Below are 18,073 nucleotides of genomic sequence, written 5' to 3'. Positions count from 1 at the left end.
TTTCCAGTGAAAGTGCAAACAAGAACTTGTCACAAACTTTTCCGAAGAATATCAGTGCTGTTGTTGTTATATTTCCCTCAAGAACATATGGAAGCTGCCCATTTACAGACAGAGCAGCTCCACAGATAACCCATATAAAAGATTGCTGATTATGGGATCTCAAGCCAAGTGTATTGCCTTGACACCAATATTGTTCCTGTGAGCGTAAATCCAGCAAGCCTACAGTAAATCCAATGAAAGTGCATGAAACCCTTCATAGAAATGAGAGAGATAGTCCAGACAATAGTGAACCTGTAGTATAAACTGTGTGTTTATATTGTGAATGAAAATTGTAAATTCTTTCATCTGAAAATTGGACCTGCCCCTGACTGGGACAGAAATCAATCTGTACCACATGACTTTAATCAGAGCCAGCATTGCCAACTAGACCATCTTTGATTACTTAATAGGATTGGAGAGAAATGTTTATAAAATTCTTTCTCCCCTCAACAGCCTAGTTCTTTATTGAGTTTTTCACCTCTTCTATACTTGGGCTTGGGTAGGATGAAGCCTCTACTTTGTAATCCAGAAGACACCACTGCAGTAGTTCTAGTGTAAAATTAGCATCTAAAATGGTGGCACAAAAGCACTGGAGAAACTCAGGAGGTCTGGCAGCATCAGTCGAGACAAAAATAGAGTTAATGTTTCAAGTTAACTTCATTCTGAAGAAGGGTCACTGGACTCAAAACACTGTTTTTCTCTGTATAAATACTGCCAGACTTGCCGAGTTTCTCCAGCACTAAGTTTTTGCTTCAGGTTTCCAGCATCCTCAGTTCTTTGTTTTATCTAAAATACTGTTCTTCAAGAGAAAGTGATTTCAACATATTGTCTCCTCCAATGGTAAAGTTTAATTTAAAACAAATCCAGACAATTAGAAATGTACTGCTGGTGAAAATATTTAATCAATCTTTAAAAGGATATTTTGCACATGTGCTATACAGCTAGCTGACTGTATGGCTAACCTGAACAATCTAGCTTCTCACAAAGTACTGATTCACAATCAACGAAGATGACCACATACTGAACAAAAAAAAATCCTCTATTATCAGATCAAATGTGCACAACCTTTCAGTAGAATTATTACACGGATTTAAATGTCATCTCAAATAATCGGAAATGACATTTCAGCAGTTCTAGCCTTGACCATGACTGAATTCATTCCGAAGAGCACTGAAATTGCAGGACAATTTTCCTTGTACTGAACTGAGGGCAGGATTTTTAAAAGGGCAATCTCTTCAGTTAGGTGTTTGGAAGACTTTAACAGTGGTACTGAAATGTATTTATTTGTTTCCAAAAGTGGACTAGTTGTCCGTTGACCTCAATCCAGAGGGAAATCAAAGTATTTTTTCATGCTCACGCAACATCACCTCCTTCATTTATTACTCACAATGAAAGTCACTCCCATCGACAAATCTCAGGACAATCCAAAACCATCCAGCCAAGTTGTCATGCCATCAACCTACTCTCAATCACCAAAGGGAAGTCATTCAATGTTAACAAATAAGGCTTAACAATAACCTGCGTACCTAAGGTTAGATTGGGTTTAGCAGAATGATTCTGCTCCTGACCGCTTTGTTGGCTTAGTCAAAAAAAGACCAAACAGCTGAATCCCAAAGGTGAGAGTGATGCCTATGATATCAAGACATCATTAGACTGACTGTGACATTAAACAGCCATGGAAAAAATCAAGTCAATGGGAAATTGCCCAACAATGAAAACATATCTAGCACAAAAGAAGATGGTTGTGGTTTGTTGGAGGTGAATCATTTCAGCCCCAGGTTATACCTTTTCTAGTCCGTCAAATCCTAGTCTCCTGGGCCCAATCATCCTCAGCTGTTTTAAGTGGGGACCATTCACTGATAATCGAACAGGGTTCAGTATCACTTGTAACACCCCAGATACTGAAACACTCCATGCTTGTAGACAGCAAGACCATGACTAATTTAGCTTTAATAAATGACAAGTAACATTTGTGCTGCAGAAGTACTATGCAATAGCCATCTTCAATCATCTCTCCTTAAAATTCAATAGCATTGCCATGAATTAACTCCCATCAACTAGAAACTTAATGTAGTCTAGCCACATAAACATTGTTACTAACAAAAGGCTGAGTATTCTACAGTGAATAACTCTCCTTCTGACTTCCCAGCTTTTTTTAACCATCTAGAAGTCACAAATTAGGATTGTGATGAAATATTCTCCACTTGTCTGAATGCAGTCCCACACATGATCGAAAAACTTAATGACATACACAACAAAGAAATCCAGTTGGTCCACAATCCTGAGCATTCACTCCCTCACCCACTGGTACATAGCGAATAGGGCACAACTGCTGCACTAAGTGTATTGCAGCAGGTCACTATGGCTCCTTCAAACACACATGCCAAATCCCCTGTCTTTACCACTTACAATAAGAGCAACATTTGAATGGGAAGGCCAGCTACTCCAAGTTCTCCTCCAAATCACTCACCATCCTATCAGAAACACATCAATGCCATTCCATTAACAGCAGTTGATTCAGTGACTGACTTTAACTCACCTCAGCCACCACTTCTGGTAACAGAAGTTATGTAGACCTGGAAGAGATCACCAAAGCAGTGCAAAGCAAAAGCAGTAGCGTTGTAAGTGAGAACAAGCACTCAATAGTAAATTTTGGCAAATGTAAGTGAAGATGTTCAGTAAGAATTAGGGCACTGTAAACGCAGGACTTTGTGCAATTGAAAATAAAGGTGCAGATCCCAAATGAGTTATGGTTATGAAACAGAGAAGGCAAGGATTCTAGTCAGAATCCTGCCATTCACACTCTCTCTAGATTATTACTTTGTTTCTTTGCTTGTCTCATTGCTCTCCTTCTCAAACTCTCCCCTGACCTGACGTATGGTGGCCCTCAGGTTAAACCACCACCAGTTGGTTCTTTCTCTCTAATGAGACAGCAGCCCTGTGGTCTGGTATGGCAATGGCAACTTGGCTTGACCTGGCTTACTCTCTTTGATCATGCATCTTGAAATATTTATCATTAAGTCTATCCTGTCTTACAAATTACCACAGATCTTCCCATTTGCTCCTCCCACCTCCCAAATTTCAGATGCACAAAATACATATTTTGAATTTTCTCTAGTTCTGATCAATGATCTGAAACATTAAGTCTGGTCTTTTCCCTACAGATGCTTTCCAACATTTTATGTTTTTATTAATGAAGGTTTGGAAGTTGGACAGGAAACTTCAGGAAACCAATTACTTAACTACTCACAGATGTGGACTAAAATCTGACTGGGGTGTTGGGCGCAGTGCACAGGGAGTAGATGTCAGATCACAGTTGGTTAAAGCTGTCAAAAGCAAAATTTCAGGTTTAGAGGTGGTGCTGCTGCTATATGACTCAAGAGCTTTTGTATACCTTCCTGTCAAGAATCCACATCCTGCCTGTTTTTGCCTGGATGGTGGGTTGAATGTGGAGTGAACAATTCAATCACTGTTTCTTCCCTAAAGACCAGACAAATCCCAGTTGTATTGAGAAGACACCAACTCATGTATTCTTATTGAAAGAGGCTGAAACAAGATAATTCACCTATTATCTCATGTTGTTATGGGTGAGAGGTTCAATTGCTGACACACAGCATTCAGGATGAGCTAAGTAATATTCTAATTGACATCAACTAGACTGTGATAAAGCAACAATATACTTGGCCTGTGAGAATTAAGTTTTAAAATTCCTGAACCACCATTCATACCAGAAGCATGGCACAACTTAAACAGCAATACAAGAGATAAGGACTTATTGGTCAAATACTCTTAGCAGTTACCAACTGGGCTTTGTATCATCACATTGTTATGTTTTAAGAAAGACAAGAACTCCGGAGGCTTAAACACAAAATACTGCACAATGGGAGGAGTTGCTTTTAGTCAAGGTCTAAATTGAGGTCTGTCTCCCTGGCTGGATGTAAAAGCTCCCATGACCTTATTTTGAAGAGGAGCAGGGGAATTCTCCTGCTGTCCTAGATGATATTTATCACTCAACCAATATTGCTAAACAGATGATCAGTTCATTAGATTGTTATTTGTGAAACGTTGCTGCATGCAAATTGGCTGCTGCATTTCTTCATCGGTTGAGAGAATGGATTATGCCCATTTTGTTAGATTGTCTATCTAATATCTCCATATAGTTGAATTCAGGACATCAATATGAGACTAATTACCAAGTAGAAATTCAAATTTTAGGGTTAACTGGTTATTAAATATCACCGATAACACTTATCTCAGTGCTTTCAAATTAAATTTTCAAGTTCATTTTAAGGTTATCCATTCTCCCTGCAATTCAGTCATTGTAAAAGGCAAATCTTCAAAACGCTTTTGGTCGTAAGTTCACGGAACTAATCTCTTTTTAGGTCTGTAGGTCAGATGGTATCAGCTGCACTGATACATTTTTTGTGTGTGTATATAAAGCCTACAGCAGAATAGCTTTGAGACAAACTGCTTCAAAGTTTATGAATCAAACAAAAGTTAAGCTGTCAGCAGGAATAAACAACAGCACAAAAACCTTACCTGGGAAAACCTGACCGTACATGAAGTCCATCCACATTCTGACTGACCACGTACTTCACCAAACCGGCTCTTTGAAGTGCAACCAATGCCATATGGGTCTTGGAAGGCCTGGCTTCCTCAAAAGTGGTGTCAAACTTGGGTTCCAGGCCTTGTTCCTCCATCGTCCACACACCCCGTGGTCCCCTGTCAACATCACCATTTAACTGTTTACAATTGGGCTGGCAAGCTTTTGTTCTGAGCTAATATGATTAACCATTCTGCTTTACATCAGCTTATGCATGGAATTTTATTTAAACCATTGTTGGATGACTTTTCCTCCAATAGCAAATGTGGCATTGATTCTACAGTTTTGATGAAGGCAAGACACTAGAAGCAATGAGGTGTGCCAACCAGATGGTAGTCATCCCGACCGGGAAACATTTTTAATCAACAGTTTAAGCAGAACAGTTAATATTGCAGAAAAACACACAAGATTAGTAGGAATTGGCATGTAACTGATGAATTAATTTAAATGTGGCTAAGTTTGAAGAGATGCATTTTGGTAGAAAAGAGGTGGAGACCTCACACTTGCTGCAATTCTCTGAATAATTCTCAAGTATTTGCCTTTGGGCAGAGATTACAAGAGAAAGAAGAAACAAAAGCCCCAAATTATTAGTTAGCTTGTATAAATCCTTTGTTAGGCCATATTCTGAATACTGTGAACAGTGGAGTCTTCACATTATATAAGAAAAGCACAATAGAAAGTGTTTTAAAAAAAAAGTTAAAATGATGATTTGAGAACAGAGACAATGTATTTAATATGAAAGGCTGGACAGCCTGGGCTCTGTTTCAGGCGGCTGCGTGGGGACCTAATAGACATCATTTAAAATTATGAAGTGTTTGATTATGTATACTTAAAGACGTTTCACCTTGTGGGCGAGACACAAATGGGTGATAAATATAACAGTCACCAGTAATTCTAGTTTGGATCTCAGGACTTCTTTACCCAAAGAGTGACAAGAATGTGAGGACTGCTAACATTGAACGAGAGAGATGAATAGTATCAACACATATAAAACAAAACTAGGTAAACATAGAGAAAAGAATTTGAAAAAAAATACTGCAGGTTACTGAATGTTGAATGTCTCCAGACAAATGCCTGCCCCTACCACATCCAAATTAAAGTCACAGATAAATCCCTACTTACCTTTGACAAAAGTAAATGATCGTTCCTTCCCAGATCTATAAACTTTTGTCCATCTTTGTAGCACTGGACTCATGTGGCCCCATATTGCCCTAATTAGTCATAGCCAGAGAATCACCAGCAATGACTTATCTTCCTGCTCGTATGCCTGATGACTTTATTACTTTAGAAGTACTATACAAATACAAGTTATTGATGATATTGGGTTGGGTGAAATAGTGTGAAGTTGTGTGAGGCTGATGTGGCACATAAACATCAGTAAGATCAAATGGACTCAATGACCACTTTTTATGCTCTAATTTCTACATAAAAGGCACAGACACTGGGGATATGGGTCCTTTCTCAGTTAAGCATAGATTCTTTGCAAAGCACAACTTAGCAATTGCAATTTGAACCAATCGGCTGCATGCACCAAATCTATATTTACATTGAATCTTTAAAGGTGGACAAAGGTTTCCAGGCTCTTCACAAGACTAGAGGTCGAAATTAAACAGCATATTGGAAGAGGTGACAACAAACTTGGTCAAAGAGGACAAGGTCTAAAAGAGAATTCAGTCGTAGGCTTTTTACACAGACTTTCGGAGTTCACAGCCCAGAGATGAGTGGTTGAAAGGGAAAATGCAGAAGAGGCCAGAGTTGGAGAGACAAAGACTCCTGAAGTGTGTAAAATGTTAGAGATAACGAAGGGTTATGAAGGGATAGTAAGGAAGTTAAGCACAAGAATAAAAGCTTCAATTTGCTGGTGGTTTGTGGAACCAATAGCAATTGCAGGTCAGTAAGCACAGAAGTGATGAATAAACAAATTTTGGTGCAAAGTGGATAGAGTCAACAGAACTGTGGAGGATGCAAGGCTTATCAGGAGATGACAAAAGTACAGGTGAAGATGTCATACAGATGAGCTGAGACAGGAGTGGAGGCTGATAATAATACAGAATTAAAGTCTATTGCCTCTCTAGTTACAGTTTGCTTTGGTCTTCCTCACATTTAGTTGGAAGAGAAAGCAACTTATCTGAGGCTGTATGTCAGAGAAACGGTTGGACAGAGAGAGATGGTGAAGAGATGAAGCTCGATGACATATTAGCATTTGTGTGCAAACTGACCCCAAACTTTCAGATTATGTCGCTATGGGGGGAAACATAGCTGAGAAAAAGGAGGGAACCAGGACAGATCCTAGTTAATGATGCAATGGTGAGAGGGAAGGCATTGCTGGCTACGCAGGGAAGAATACGTAAAAAATCAGTTCTGAGCAGTGTCTTGCAGCATTGTTATCATGATTTTACTTCCTTCATTTGGAGAATGAATGGTGCTTTGGCAGGAAACTAGATACTGGACACTAGGAGGACGATCTACAAGAAACATATTGTCACTAATGGATCAAAGGGGACAAGAATCTGCTTCTCATGGCATAATTTTAGAACCTTTGTGTCAGAACAATATAAACTAAGTCTTAGGAGAATCCTTCACAATCATAAAACACTGTTTAATTTCCAATTTATTTGGATATGGCTTTGGGAAATATTTCAAGGTACACAGACCTATTGTCATGTTGATCTTTGCAGCTCGCAGCCTAGGACATTACCCAGAGATAGTTGTTGCTGGCTGGTTGCAAATGGGCAGGAGAGTCGAATAAACAAGAAGAGATTCCATTATTATGCATAAACAGCACCATCTACAGGCAATTGGAGAGAATTAATGCTGCCACACAGTTTCTGCGATAATCTGAAAACCAGCAACTCATTTCAAACCTGCAAATGTAATCAGATGGGGGCTGTTGTGGCACGGTGGTAGTATGAGCGAGGAGGCCTGGGTTCAAGTTCCACCTGTTTGAGGTGTGTAATAACATCACTGGACAGGTTGATTAGAAAACAGGTGCAAACTCCAGTTTCTATTGGAAACAGGAGCCTGAACTATCTATTAGAACATACAGTGCGAATGATCTCATAAACCCTGTGGATCCCACAATCCCTAAACTACACTTCAAATGTTGGTTATGTAACTATTTGCTACGACAGTCAACACCCATTGGATATTCACCATTCAAATTTGCCATGTGAATTTAATGGGGGGGTGGGGGGGGGTGGAATTGCTACATGATTAGGATATTTTTACAAAAATTGCATTTACATATATATACTTACACATATTCTGTCCCAAGATACTTCACAAAGCTACAATAGACAAAAACAGACACCAATATTTAGAGGGCCAACAAAAACCCACAGTGAAAGAGGTAGCTATTTGTGAGGACAGAGGTTTTGGGTACCGTATTTCAGAGCTTGGTGCCTACACTGTGGATGGTATGGTTGTCAATGGTAGGGAAAATGGGGTTGGGGAGGGAATTCACAACAGTTCAGTCAAAGTGTGTCTGAGGAAGGGAACTTTTGAGGATGAGTAGTAGTAGTAGAAGTTAAAGATATAGATATTGGGACTGTGAAGATTGGAAGAAGTTTAATTATAAAATACAAAGGATTTACAATGCAGAAATACATTTGACCCAACAGGTCAGAGTGCATGTTTATGGTCCACATTAGCCTTCTCCTATTCTATTTCATCCATTCCTATTAGCATTCCCTTCTATTTCCTACTCCCTCATTTAAATTATCTAACTTCCTTAAATGTATTTATGTCATTCACCACAACTACCAGAGGTTATGAGCTCCATATTCTAACCATTCTCCAAGGAAAGAAGAGACTATGTTTTATTCATGTCCCCTGGTTTTGAACAACTAATGGAAATATAAGACAAAACATTTAATTTTAAAGTATAAAATGATGTTTAATTTTTAATTAAGTGGAGTGATAAAAGTGTAGAGGTTTTAATGTAAACAAGATCAATGCCTCATAAATACTGTGTTTTAACAGAACAGGGCAATTTTGGGCAAGTGATTTGGATACATCAACAAATCGCCCAGTGAATAGCACAGTAGTTTTAAACAAAGACTGTGGAGGGAAGACAGTGTACCTGAAGTCAGGAATTCCAGAAGAAGTGCTGATGCCAGCCCCAGTATGCACTACCACATATGAGGCATTTCGTACAAGGTTGGCCAGTTCCAGCACCTTTCTATCCAGGTCATCAGGAGAATCAAAGTTCTGCAACACACAAGAGAGCGGAATTTGGTTTCAATCCAAAACTCAATTGAGGTGTCTATGACCACATTTTGTGCTTTTTCTGCTGACCCAGTTTGCTCTAAAGCTGAAGCTAAATATGAAATATCAGCTTCGATAATTTGGCAAGATCTCACCACAGCCTGAATGACTTTTCCAAGTATGAATTCCCAGACTCAGCTGCATAATTTCTGATTCTCACTGCGGTGTACAGAGGGGCTGTATTGTCAGAGATACTGTCTTTCCAGCTAAAACATAACATGCCTTCCTGATTAAGGTATAGCATTTGAGAAGAAATGGAAGAAGTTGCCCAAAGACCTAGTCAATGATTTGCCTTCAAACTGTCATCAAAAACAAGTCATCTAGTTATTCATTTATTTGCTGTTTGTGGGACCTTACTGTACACACACTGCTTGTTGCGTCTGTCCTTATACTAGTGACAATACTTCAAAATATACTTGCAAAACATTTTGGACACCCTGCCACCGTAAAAAACTGCATTTAACACAAATACCCATTCATACCACAGGACAGAACCAAATTAGTTACCAGGTGGATGGGAATTGCTTTGCTCTTACTACTATTTTAAACACTCTACATAGAAGTAGTTTTGACTACAATTCTTTTTTGCCGATGGGAAGTTCTTCACTGATATTCTGACAGCCAGCAATCTCCAAAATCAAAAAATGTTCAATTATCTCTCAGTTTCTATATGTGTTAACTTACAGGATATTGCTTGTGTTGAATATGGTTGCTTTGGATGCTTTGAGCAAAAAGGAAAACTTGTATAAAGGAAAAGGAAAACTTCCACAACAGTCCAGAGTGCTTCACCCCAAAATACGGCCAATGTTTAATTGCTGCTACAATGTAGGCACCTTCAGCTGTCAATGTGCAGACACTGTATGTAACAAGGCAAACAACCAGAAAATCTATTTTGTGTTTTTGGGTGAATGATAAATGTTGGCTAGAACACTGAGAATTCCCTTTGTTCTTCCTCAAATAGCATTGCAAAACATCACTGTTAATTTGTATGTGAACAGGGAGAATTGCACCTCAAAAACACCCAGAGGAATAATCAAGCCTGACTACGTTGATGGATTTGCAGAGATGACTGAGCGATGATATATTCAAAAGAATGGGGCCAGTTTAAGACAGATTCTTGGAACTGGGTGTTGAGAGCCAAACCTCTAAGATAGGGAGAATAGTGAATTACAAAGATGATGTTGAGTGACTTCAGAGGGATGTTGACAAGTTGGCCAAATAAGCAGGCACCCGGCAGATGAAATTCAATGCAGAGAAATTTGAGGTAATTCAGAACATGGAGAGGCAATATAGGCTCAATGGTACCTCGAGGGGAGTACAGGAGCAATGGGACATAGGGGTTCAAGCGCATAATTCTCTAAAGGTCATCAGACAAGTTGCAACAGTTGTTAGGAAGGTTTACAGGCTCATTGGGTTTAAAAATTGAGGCGCAGAGTATAAAAGCAAGGAAGTGATACAACACCTCTACGTATCATTGGTCAGTTCACATATTGTTTTGGGTAGCTTATTCAAGGAAAGATGTTAAAGCCCTAGAAACAGTTCAAAGGAGATTTACCACAATGTGACTAGGAATGAGGGATTTTAGACACAAAGAAAGCTTAATGAAATTGCGTTTATTCTCCTGGGAGAAGAGATTAAGAGGTGATCTTATCGAGGAGTTCAAAATTATGGAAAATTTTGACAGGATGAAGAACAATATTCTGTTTCTACTAGTTGGTATGTCAGTAACTAAGAGTCAATTTCAAGGCTGTCAGCAGCAAGCAGGGAGTGAGATAAAGAAACTTTATTACTCAGTTATTAGGATTTTGAATGGACTGCCTGGGAGAGAGGTAGAGGTGGATTCCATAGACGGTTTCAAAACAGAGTTGGATATATATTTAAAAGCGATGAATTTAGAGGGCTTGGAGACAGGGCTGGAAAACAGGACTAGCCTAGTAGCTCTTTCAGGAGCTGGTACAGACATGATGGACTGAATGGCCTCCTTCTCTACTATGAAAATCCTAAGATTTTATGATCTGTGGGATCACAGAGTCGGATGCTTGAGGTAAGTTAGAACTGTTCAGTGTAGGTACTCACTTAGCTGTGGTTTGAGAATCATAAGAGTACCAGGCAGAGGCTAACGGTTCACAAGATATTTTAATGGTTTCATATGATAATATTTACCTAAACTTACAACTGCAAGTTAAGGACATGGACCAAAAGGTTAGGACAGCTCAGCAGCAACACTCAGGGGTCAAAGATGCCAACTTCACATAGCTTCAACCAGGTTTTCAGTGTCAGACCTCAGAATGCATTGATGAGACACTAGCTTGAACAGTTAAACATTTGGGACAATTAACATCAAAAAAAGTTTGCACAAAAATATCTGAAGACTTATTGAGCAGGTCATTGCTCACATTTTTATCCTGCATTTTTGACCAGAGGGAATATGGCACAGACATTCCTATGAATTTCGTAATGGAATGCTATGACTTACTCAGTAATTACACAGATATTACTTTTAAAATATTTTCAACTTCTGTGATGGTGACCTTGAGCTTATTGTTCCTTGAACTTTCTCAGCTTTGACATAATCAACCTACAAAATTTCAATGCCCTCTTCAAGACCCTCTCTTCAACCAAGCAGCTCAAAGCAGCTGACTGCCCTCCTTGTCATCAGCCATTATAGAGTTAAGAGTCTTCATCAGTCTACTCAGAGTAAAAGAGTCAGACAGCATGGAAACAGAACTTCTGGTCCAACTCGTCCATGCCAAACAGGTTTCCCAAATTAAAAAAGTCCCATTTGCCTGCATTTAGGCCATTTTCCTCAAAACCCTTCCCATTCATGTACCTGTCCAAATGTCTTTTAAATGTTATAACTGCATCCACCATTTCCTCTGGCAATTCTTCCACATACGAACTGCACTCTGTGTGGAAAAAGTTGCCCATTGGGTCCCTTTAAAATCTTTCTTCTTTCACCTTAAAATTATGCCCTCTAGTTTTGGACTCCAACCATGCCACCCAGAATTGCATGTAGCATTCCAACAGTGGACTAACCAATGTCCTGTGCAGCCGCAAAATGACCCACAACTCCTACACTCAATGGTGACAGAAAGGACCGCAAATTACAGTCAAAAAGTGTGGAGCTGGAAAAGCACAGCAGGTCAGACAGCATCCAAGAAGCAGGGAAGTCAACGTTTCAGACAGGAACCCTTCTTCAGTCCTGAAGAAGGTTTCTGATCCAAAACCCTGACTTCCCTGTTTCTCGCATGCTGTCTGACCTGCTGTGCTTTTCCAGCTCCTATACGCAATGCACTGACCAATAAAGGCAAGCATATCAAACACCTTCTTCACTATCCTATATACCGGTGACTCCACTTTCAAGGAACTATGAACTTACACTCCAAGGTCTCTTTGTTCAGCAACAGTCCCCAGGACCTTACCATTAAGTGTATAAATCCTGCTCTGATTTGCCTTTCCAAACTTTAGCACCTCACAGTCATCTGAATTAAACTCCATCTGCCCCTCCTCGGCCCATTGGCCCATATGATCAAGATCCTGTCGTACTCTGAGGTAACCTTCTTTGCTGTCCACTACGCCTCCAATTTTGGTGTCATCTGCAAACTTACTAACCATACCTCCTACGTTCATACAAAATCATTATATAAATGACAAAAAGCAGTGGACCCAGCACCTAACCTTATGGCACACTGCTGGTCACAGGCCCCCAGTCTGAAAAGTGACCCTCCACCACCACCAGCCTCTGTCTTCTACCTTTCAGCCAGTTCTGTATCCAAATAGCTAGTTCTCCTTCTATTCTGTGTGATCTAACCTCGTTAACCAGTCTGCCATGGGGAACCTTGTCAAGTGGCTTACTGAAGTCCATATAGATCACGTCTACCACTCTTGCCCTCATCAATCCTCTTTGTTACTTCTTCAAAAATCTCAATCAAGTTATTGAGACACAATTTCCCATGCACAAAGCCATGTTGACTATCCTTAATCAGTCCTTACCTTTCCAAATACATGTAAATTCTGTCCCGCAGGATTCCCTCCAACAACTTGCCCACCACCAATGTCAGACTCACTGGTCTATTGTTCCCTGGCTTTTCCTTACTGCCTTTCTTAAAAAGCAGCACCATGTAGCCAACCTCCAGTCTTCTGGCACCTGGCCTGTGCTATCATGGTACAAATATCTCAGCAAGAGACCTAGCAATCACTTCCCTAGCTTGGCACAGAGTTCTAGGCCTTCAACGGAAGCAATACAGCTTTTATGATGTCATCTAGAGGGAAGAAGAAATGCTTCCACGAAAACCAGTCAGCTCAGCAAACCAACCAACAACTCCAGTTCTAGGGCGTGCCTGACCAGGTCCCAGGGATTTATCCACCTATATGCACTTTACAATGTCCAGCACCACCTCCTCTGTAATATGGACACTTTTCAAGATGTTGCTATTTATTTTTCACATTCTGTATCTTCCATATCCTTCTCCGCAGCAAATATTGATGCAGAATACATTTTGTACGTCCTCCATCTCCTGCAGTTCCACATATAGGTGGTCTTGCTGTATTTTAAAGAGGCCCTATTCTCTCCCTAATTACCATTTATCCTTAATGTATTTGTAGAATCCCTTTGAATTCTCCTTAACTCTATTTGCCAAAGCTACCTCATGCCCACTTTTTGCCCTCCTGATTTCTCTCTTAAGTATATTCCTATTGCCTTTACACTCTTCAAGGGAATCACTCGAGTTCTGCTGTCTATACCTGATATATGCTTCCTACTTATTTTTGACAAAAACCTCAATTTCTCAAGTCGTGCAGCATTCCCTACACCTACCAGCCTTGCCCTTCACCCCAATAAGAACATACTACCTCTGGACTCTCATTATGCCACTTTTGAAAGCTTCCCATTTTTTAGCCGTCCCCTTACCTGCGAACGTCCACCCCCAATCAACTTTTGAAAGCACTTGCCAATTCCATCAAAATTGACCTTCCTTCAATTTAGAACTTTAGATCTGATCTATCCTTTTCCATCACTATTTTAAAACTAGCAGAATTATGGTCACTGGTCCTAAAGTGCTCCCCTACTGACACCTCAGTCACCTGCCCTACCTAACTTCCCAACAGTAGGTCAAGTTTTGCACCTTCTTTAGTATGCACATCCACATACTGACACAGAAAATTTTCTTGTACACACTTAAATTCCTCTCCATCCAAACCCTTAACACTATGGCAGTCCTAGTCTATGTTTGGAAAATTAAAATCCCACACCATAACCCCTCTATTATCCTTACAGATCATAGAGATCTCCTTACAAATTTGCTTCTCAATTTTCTGCTGACTATTAGGGGGTCTGTAGTACAATCCCAATAAGATGATCATCACTTTCTAATCTCTCAGTTCTACACAAATAACTTGCCTGGACGTATTCCCAGGAATATCCTCCCTAAATACAGCTGTAATGTTATCCCTAATCAAAAACCCCACTCCCTCTCCTCTCTTGCACCCCTCCCCCCTCTTTCTAACCCTCCTTTAGCATTTATACCTTGGAACATTAAACTGCCAATCCTGTCCATCTCTGAGGCACATCTCTGTAATTTCTATGATATCTCAGTCCTATGTTCCTAACCATGCCCTGAATTAATCGGCCTTAAGTGTTAGGCCTCTTGCATTGAGATAAATGCAGTTGAATTTATCAGTCCTACCTCATTCTCCACCTTGTTCCTCCCTGCCCTGTCTGTTTGACTTACTCCTTTTCCCAACTGTACGAGTCTCAGACTGATCTCTTTCCTCATTATCTCCCTGGGTCCCTCCCCACCACAACCAACTAGTTCAAATCCTCCCGAGCAGCTCTAGCAAATCTCCCTGCCAATTTCTCCTTCCAAATTAGGTGCAATCCATCCTTCTTATACAGGTCACTGCTACCCCAAAAGACATTCCAATGATCCAAAAATGTGAATCCTTCTCCCCTGCACCAGCTCCTCAGCCATGCGTTCATCTGCTGTAACCGCCTATTCCGAACCTCACTAGCTTGTGACACCAAGTATAATCTAGAAATTACCACCCTCAAGGACCTACTTTTTTAAATTCCTGCCTAACCTCCTATATTGTCTCCTCAGAATCTCATCCTTTTCTCTTCCTATGTCGTTAGTGTACAATGACATCCAGCTGGTCCCGTTCCCGTTGGAGAATATTCTGTACCCTCCCCGAGATATCTTCAATCCTGGCTCCAGGGAGGCAACATACCATTCTGACGTCTTGCTGTTGGCCACAGAATCGTCTGTGCCTCTGACGAGACGGTGTCCTGTTACAGTTGATCGTTTGGAACCTGGCATACCCCTTGTTACGTTAGAGCCAGTCACGGTACCAGAAACCTGGCTGTCAGTGCTACATTCCCTCGAAAGTCCATCACCCCTTACATTTTCCAAAACAGCATACTTGTTTGAGATGGGGATAGCCACAGGAGACTCCTGCACTATCTGCCTACCTCAGTTTTGTTAGGAAATTGTCAGTATGCTCATCAGATTCCTGTCTCAGGCCTTAAATTCACATCGATAAATCCAATGTTTTTACTTTGGCTAAAAATATGTGCCAAATCTAAAAAAAATTGTGCCAGGGTTTCTGCTGTCACCTTCAATCTTCAACTATTAAACAATTTAACCTTTCTCTCCTGCCTGCAGGTTCCTTCATTTTCGCTAGCGCCTTTAGAAAGGTGCTGAATGTCAGTCTGCACTTTCGTTCAAATTTCTCAAACGTATCTTCAACATCATGTGCCCCAATTCATTGAAGTTTGAATGCCGCCCGTATCGTTGCTGTTACAGCCATTCCGTTTTCTTACAATAATTTAGTTTTTCACACTCTCTGGTACAAATGTAGGATGACTTCTTTTTCCAATTAATTCAGCACAAAATTCATTTAAAATATTTCAGTTTTCACTAACAGACAACCACTGCCACCATGTAATGCATTCGAATGCCAGTAAATTAAAATAACCTCACTTTAGATCAGTACTAGAGTCTCACTGAGTGCATTTTTTGCTACTCTCCGTAGTGGGCTGAGACCAATACATTGTTGCTTGCATGTAACTGCAGTGCAGAAGTGAAATGTGACAGAGGAACAGGAGTAGATCAGTCAGTCGACTGAGCCTGTTCTGCCAATCAATTCGATCATGACCAATTATCTACCTAGGTGCTACTTTCCCACACAATGCCATCAGTTTTCAGAAATCGATTTCTGCTTTAAACTGCTCAATGATTGAACTTCACAGCCTCTGAGGAAGAGAATTCCAAAGATCCAACATAGTCAGTGGAAAAAAAGGTGCTCCTCATCTCAATCTTATATGGCCTGCCCCTTATTTTGAGATTACATCCTCTGATTTTGGCCTCATCAGGCAGAGGGAGCCTCCTATCTATAGCAACAATGTCGTGCCCTGTAATTTATTTTGTGAATTTGAATGAAATCAGCTCTCATCCCTTGAAATTCTAGGGAATAAAGACCCTGTTTCTGCAGGCTATCTTCATAAAACAATCCCACCGTTCCAACAATTAATCAGGTGAACCTCTATTGCACTTCTATGTAAAGTATATCCTTCCTTAGATAAGCCAAACAGAACTGTACACAATAATCCAGGTGAGTACATACCAAGGCTCCATAAAATAGCAGGAAGACATCTTTACTGTTGTTAATGTTTCGGGTCCAGTGACCCTTGCTCAGACTGGACCCGAAACGTTGACTCTGATTTTTCTTCACACATGCTGCCAGACCTGCTTAGCTTCCAACAACTTCTGTTTTTGTTCCTGATTTACAGCATCTGCAGTTCTTTTAGTTTTTCTTTACTTTTGTACTTAAGTTTATTTGTTAAGAAGACTAATATTCTATTTGCTTTTTAAATACTTGTTTCACCTGCATGCTAGCTCTTAGTGACCAAAGATACCTAGATCACTCCTTCCCAATCACATAATGAATATTTTGCCTTTCAGCTTTTCAATCAAACTCAATAAATTTATATCATATTCCATCTGGCATGTTCGCTTAGATTGTCTAAATCTCCTTGAAGCCTCCACACAACTTACATTTTCATTACATTTAGCATCATGAGCAAATTTGGAAACATTAAAACTGGTCCCCACATCCAAATAATTGATATAGAACGTGACCAGTCACAAACCTAACACTGATTCCTACAGTATCTCTTGTAAGCAACATGATGATGAAGGGTCTAGGCCCGAAACGTCAGCCTTCCTGCTCCTATGATGCTGCTTGGCCTGCTGTGTTCATCCAGCTCTGCATCTTGCTGTCTCATGAGAAATGCTCTGCTTACTCCTGATCCTTCTATTAAGCCATTCTCCATCCATATTATTTTATCCCCACCTCTCCCCAATACTACATACTCTAATTTCATTTACTAATCTCGTGGTACTCCGGGATATATATTCATGTGATAGAGATCTTTCGCTTTCAAATTAATAAACCAATGAAACCAAATCCGTTCGGGGCACCAGCACTAGCAACCTCCCTCTCCAAATCCCAATCCACGCCCCCTCCCCCCAACATTAACAGAGGGTCCCCACTCAGTGGAATCTCCTCGGCCCTTTGCTCCTTCGCTCCTTCGCCCCCTCACGCACCCCCACCTGCCCTCCCTCGCTGATCTTCGCCCCCTCTTCCCGCTCCTCTGGAGCTCCCGGCCAAGCAGTCTCTAATGAAGGCCCCAGTCCGGAGCTGGACGCCGAGGCCTCATGACCCCCGCCTCCCCGGGGCTTCCCCAGGCTGCGAGGCTATCCAAGGACAGGCCCGGTATCCTTCCCCCCTGCAACTACATCTAAGTGCCATAGCCTCTTACCTCCGGAAGGCCACACTTGCCCTTGTGCTCGTATTCAGACAGTCCGGCCGCGTAGTTCACAGACATGGCGACGGCGACAGCACAACAACCCGGGAAGAGGCCACGTGACGTCACCAGGCCGTGCAGGGAGGACCTCCCGGAGGCCAGAGGGCGCTACAGCACAGGTGAGGGGTAGCTCCGGGTGAGGAAAAGGTGGGGGGCCGCAGGTCGGAATGGGCGTGGAGTAGGAGGGACCGGGAAGGGGAACAACGCTGGGGATGGGGATGGAAATGGGAGAAGAACAATGCTGGGGAGGGGGCGGAAGAACAATGCTGGGGAGGGGGCGGAAGAACAATGCTGGGGAGGGG

At 41.1% G+C, this 18,073-nt stretch overlaps 1 protein-coding gene across 2 annotated transcripts in view; it reads right to left on the bottom strand.

The window, feature by feature from the left end:
• The window catches only part of sirt6 (sirtuin 6), a 42,730-nt gene extending 24,875 nt beyond the window's left edge, over positions 1-17,855 (bottom strand). The window contains exons 1-3 of one of the 2 annotated variants that reach the window (XM_020511147.2): positions 17,727-17,855; positions 8,724-8,851; positions 4,579-4,761 (exon numbers count right to left, since the gene is read on the bottom strand). In XM_020511147.2, coding sequence (XP_020366736.2) covers positions 4,579-4,761; positions 8,724-8,851; positions 17,727-17,792 — 377 coding nt within the window. In that variant the 5' untranslated portion in view covers positions 17,793-17,855. The remainder of the gene's footprint in view (positions 1-4,578; positions 4,762-8,723; positions 8,852-17,726) is intronic. The other variant, XM_048614174.1, reaches the window with a different exon arrangement.
• Positions 17,856-18,073: the final 218 nt, after the last annotated feature.

The sequence above is a fragment of the Rhincodon typus genome, chromosome 29, assembly GCF_021869965.1.
Source record: "Rhincodon typus isolate 14 chromosome 29, sRhiTyp1.1, whole genome shotgun sequence".
In the NCBI taxonomy this organism is placed as follows: Eukaryota; Metazoa; Chordata; class Chondrichthyes; order Orectolobiformes; family Rhincodontidae; genus Rhincodon; species Rhincodon typus.
The sequence above is the reverse complement of the archived record's forward strand: the minus strand, read 5'-3'. Positions and strand labels throughout refer to the sequence as shown.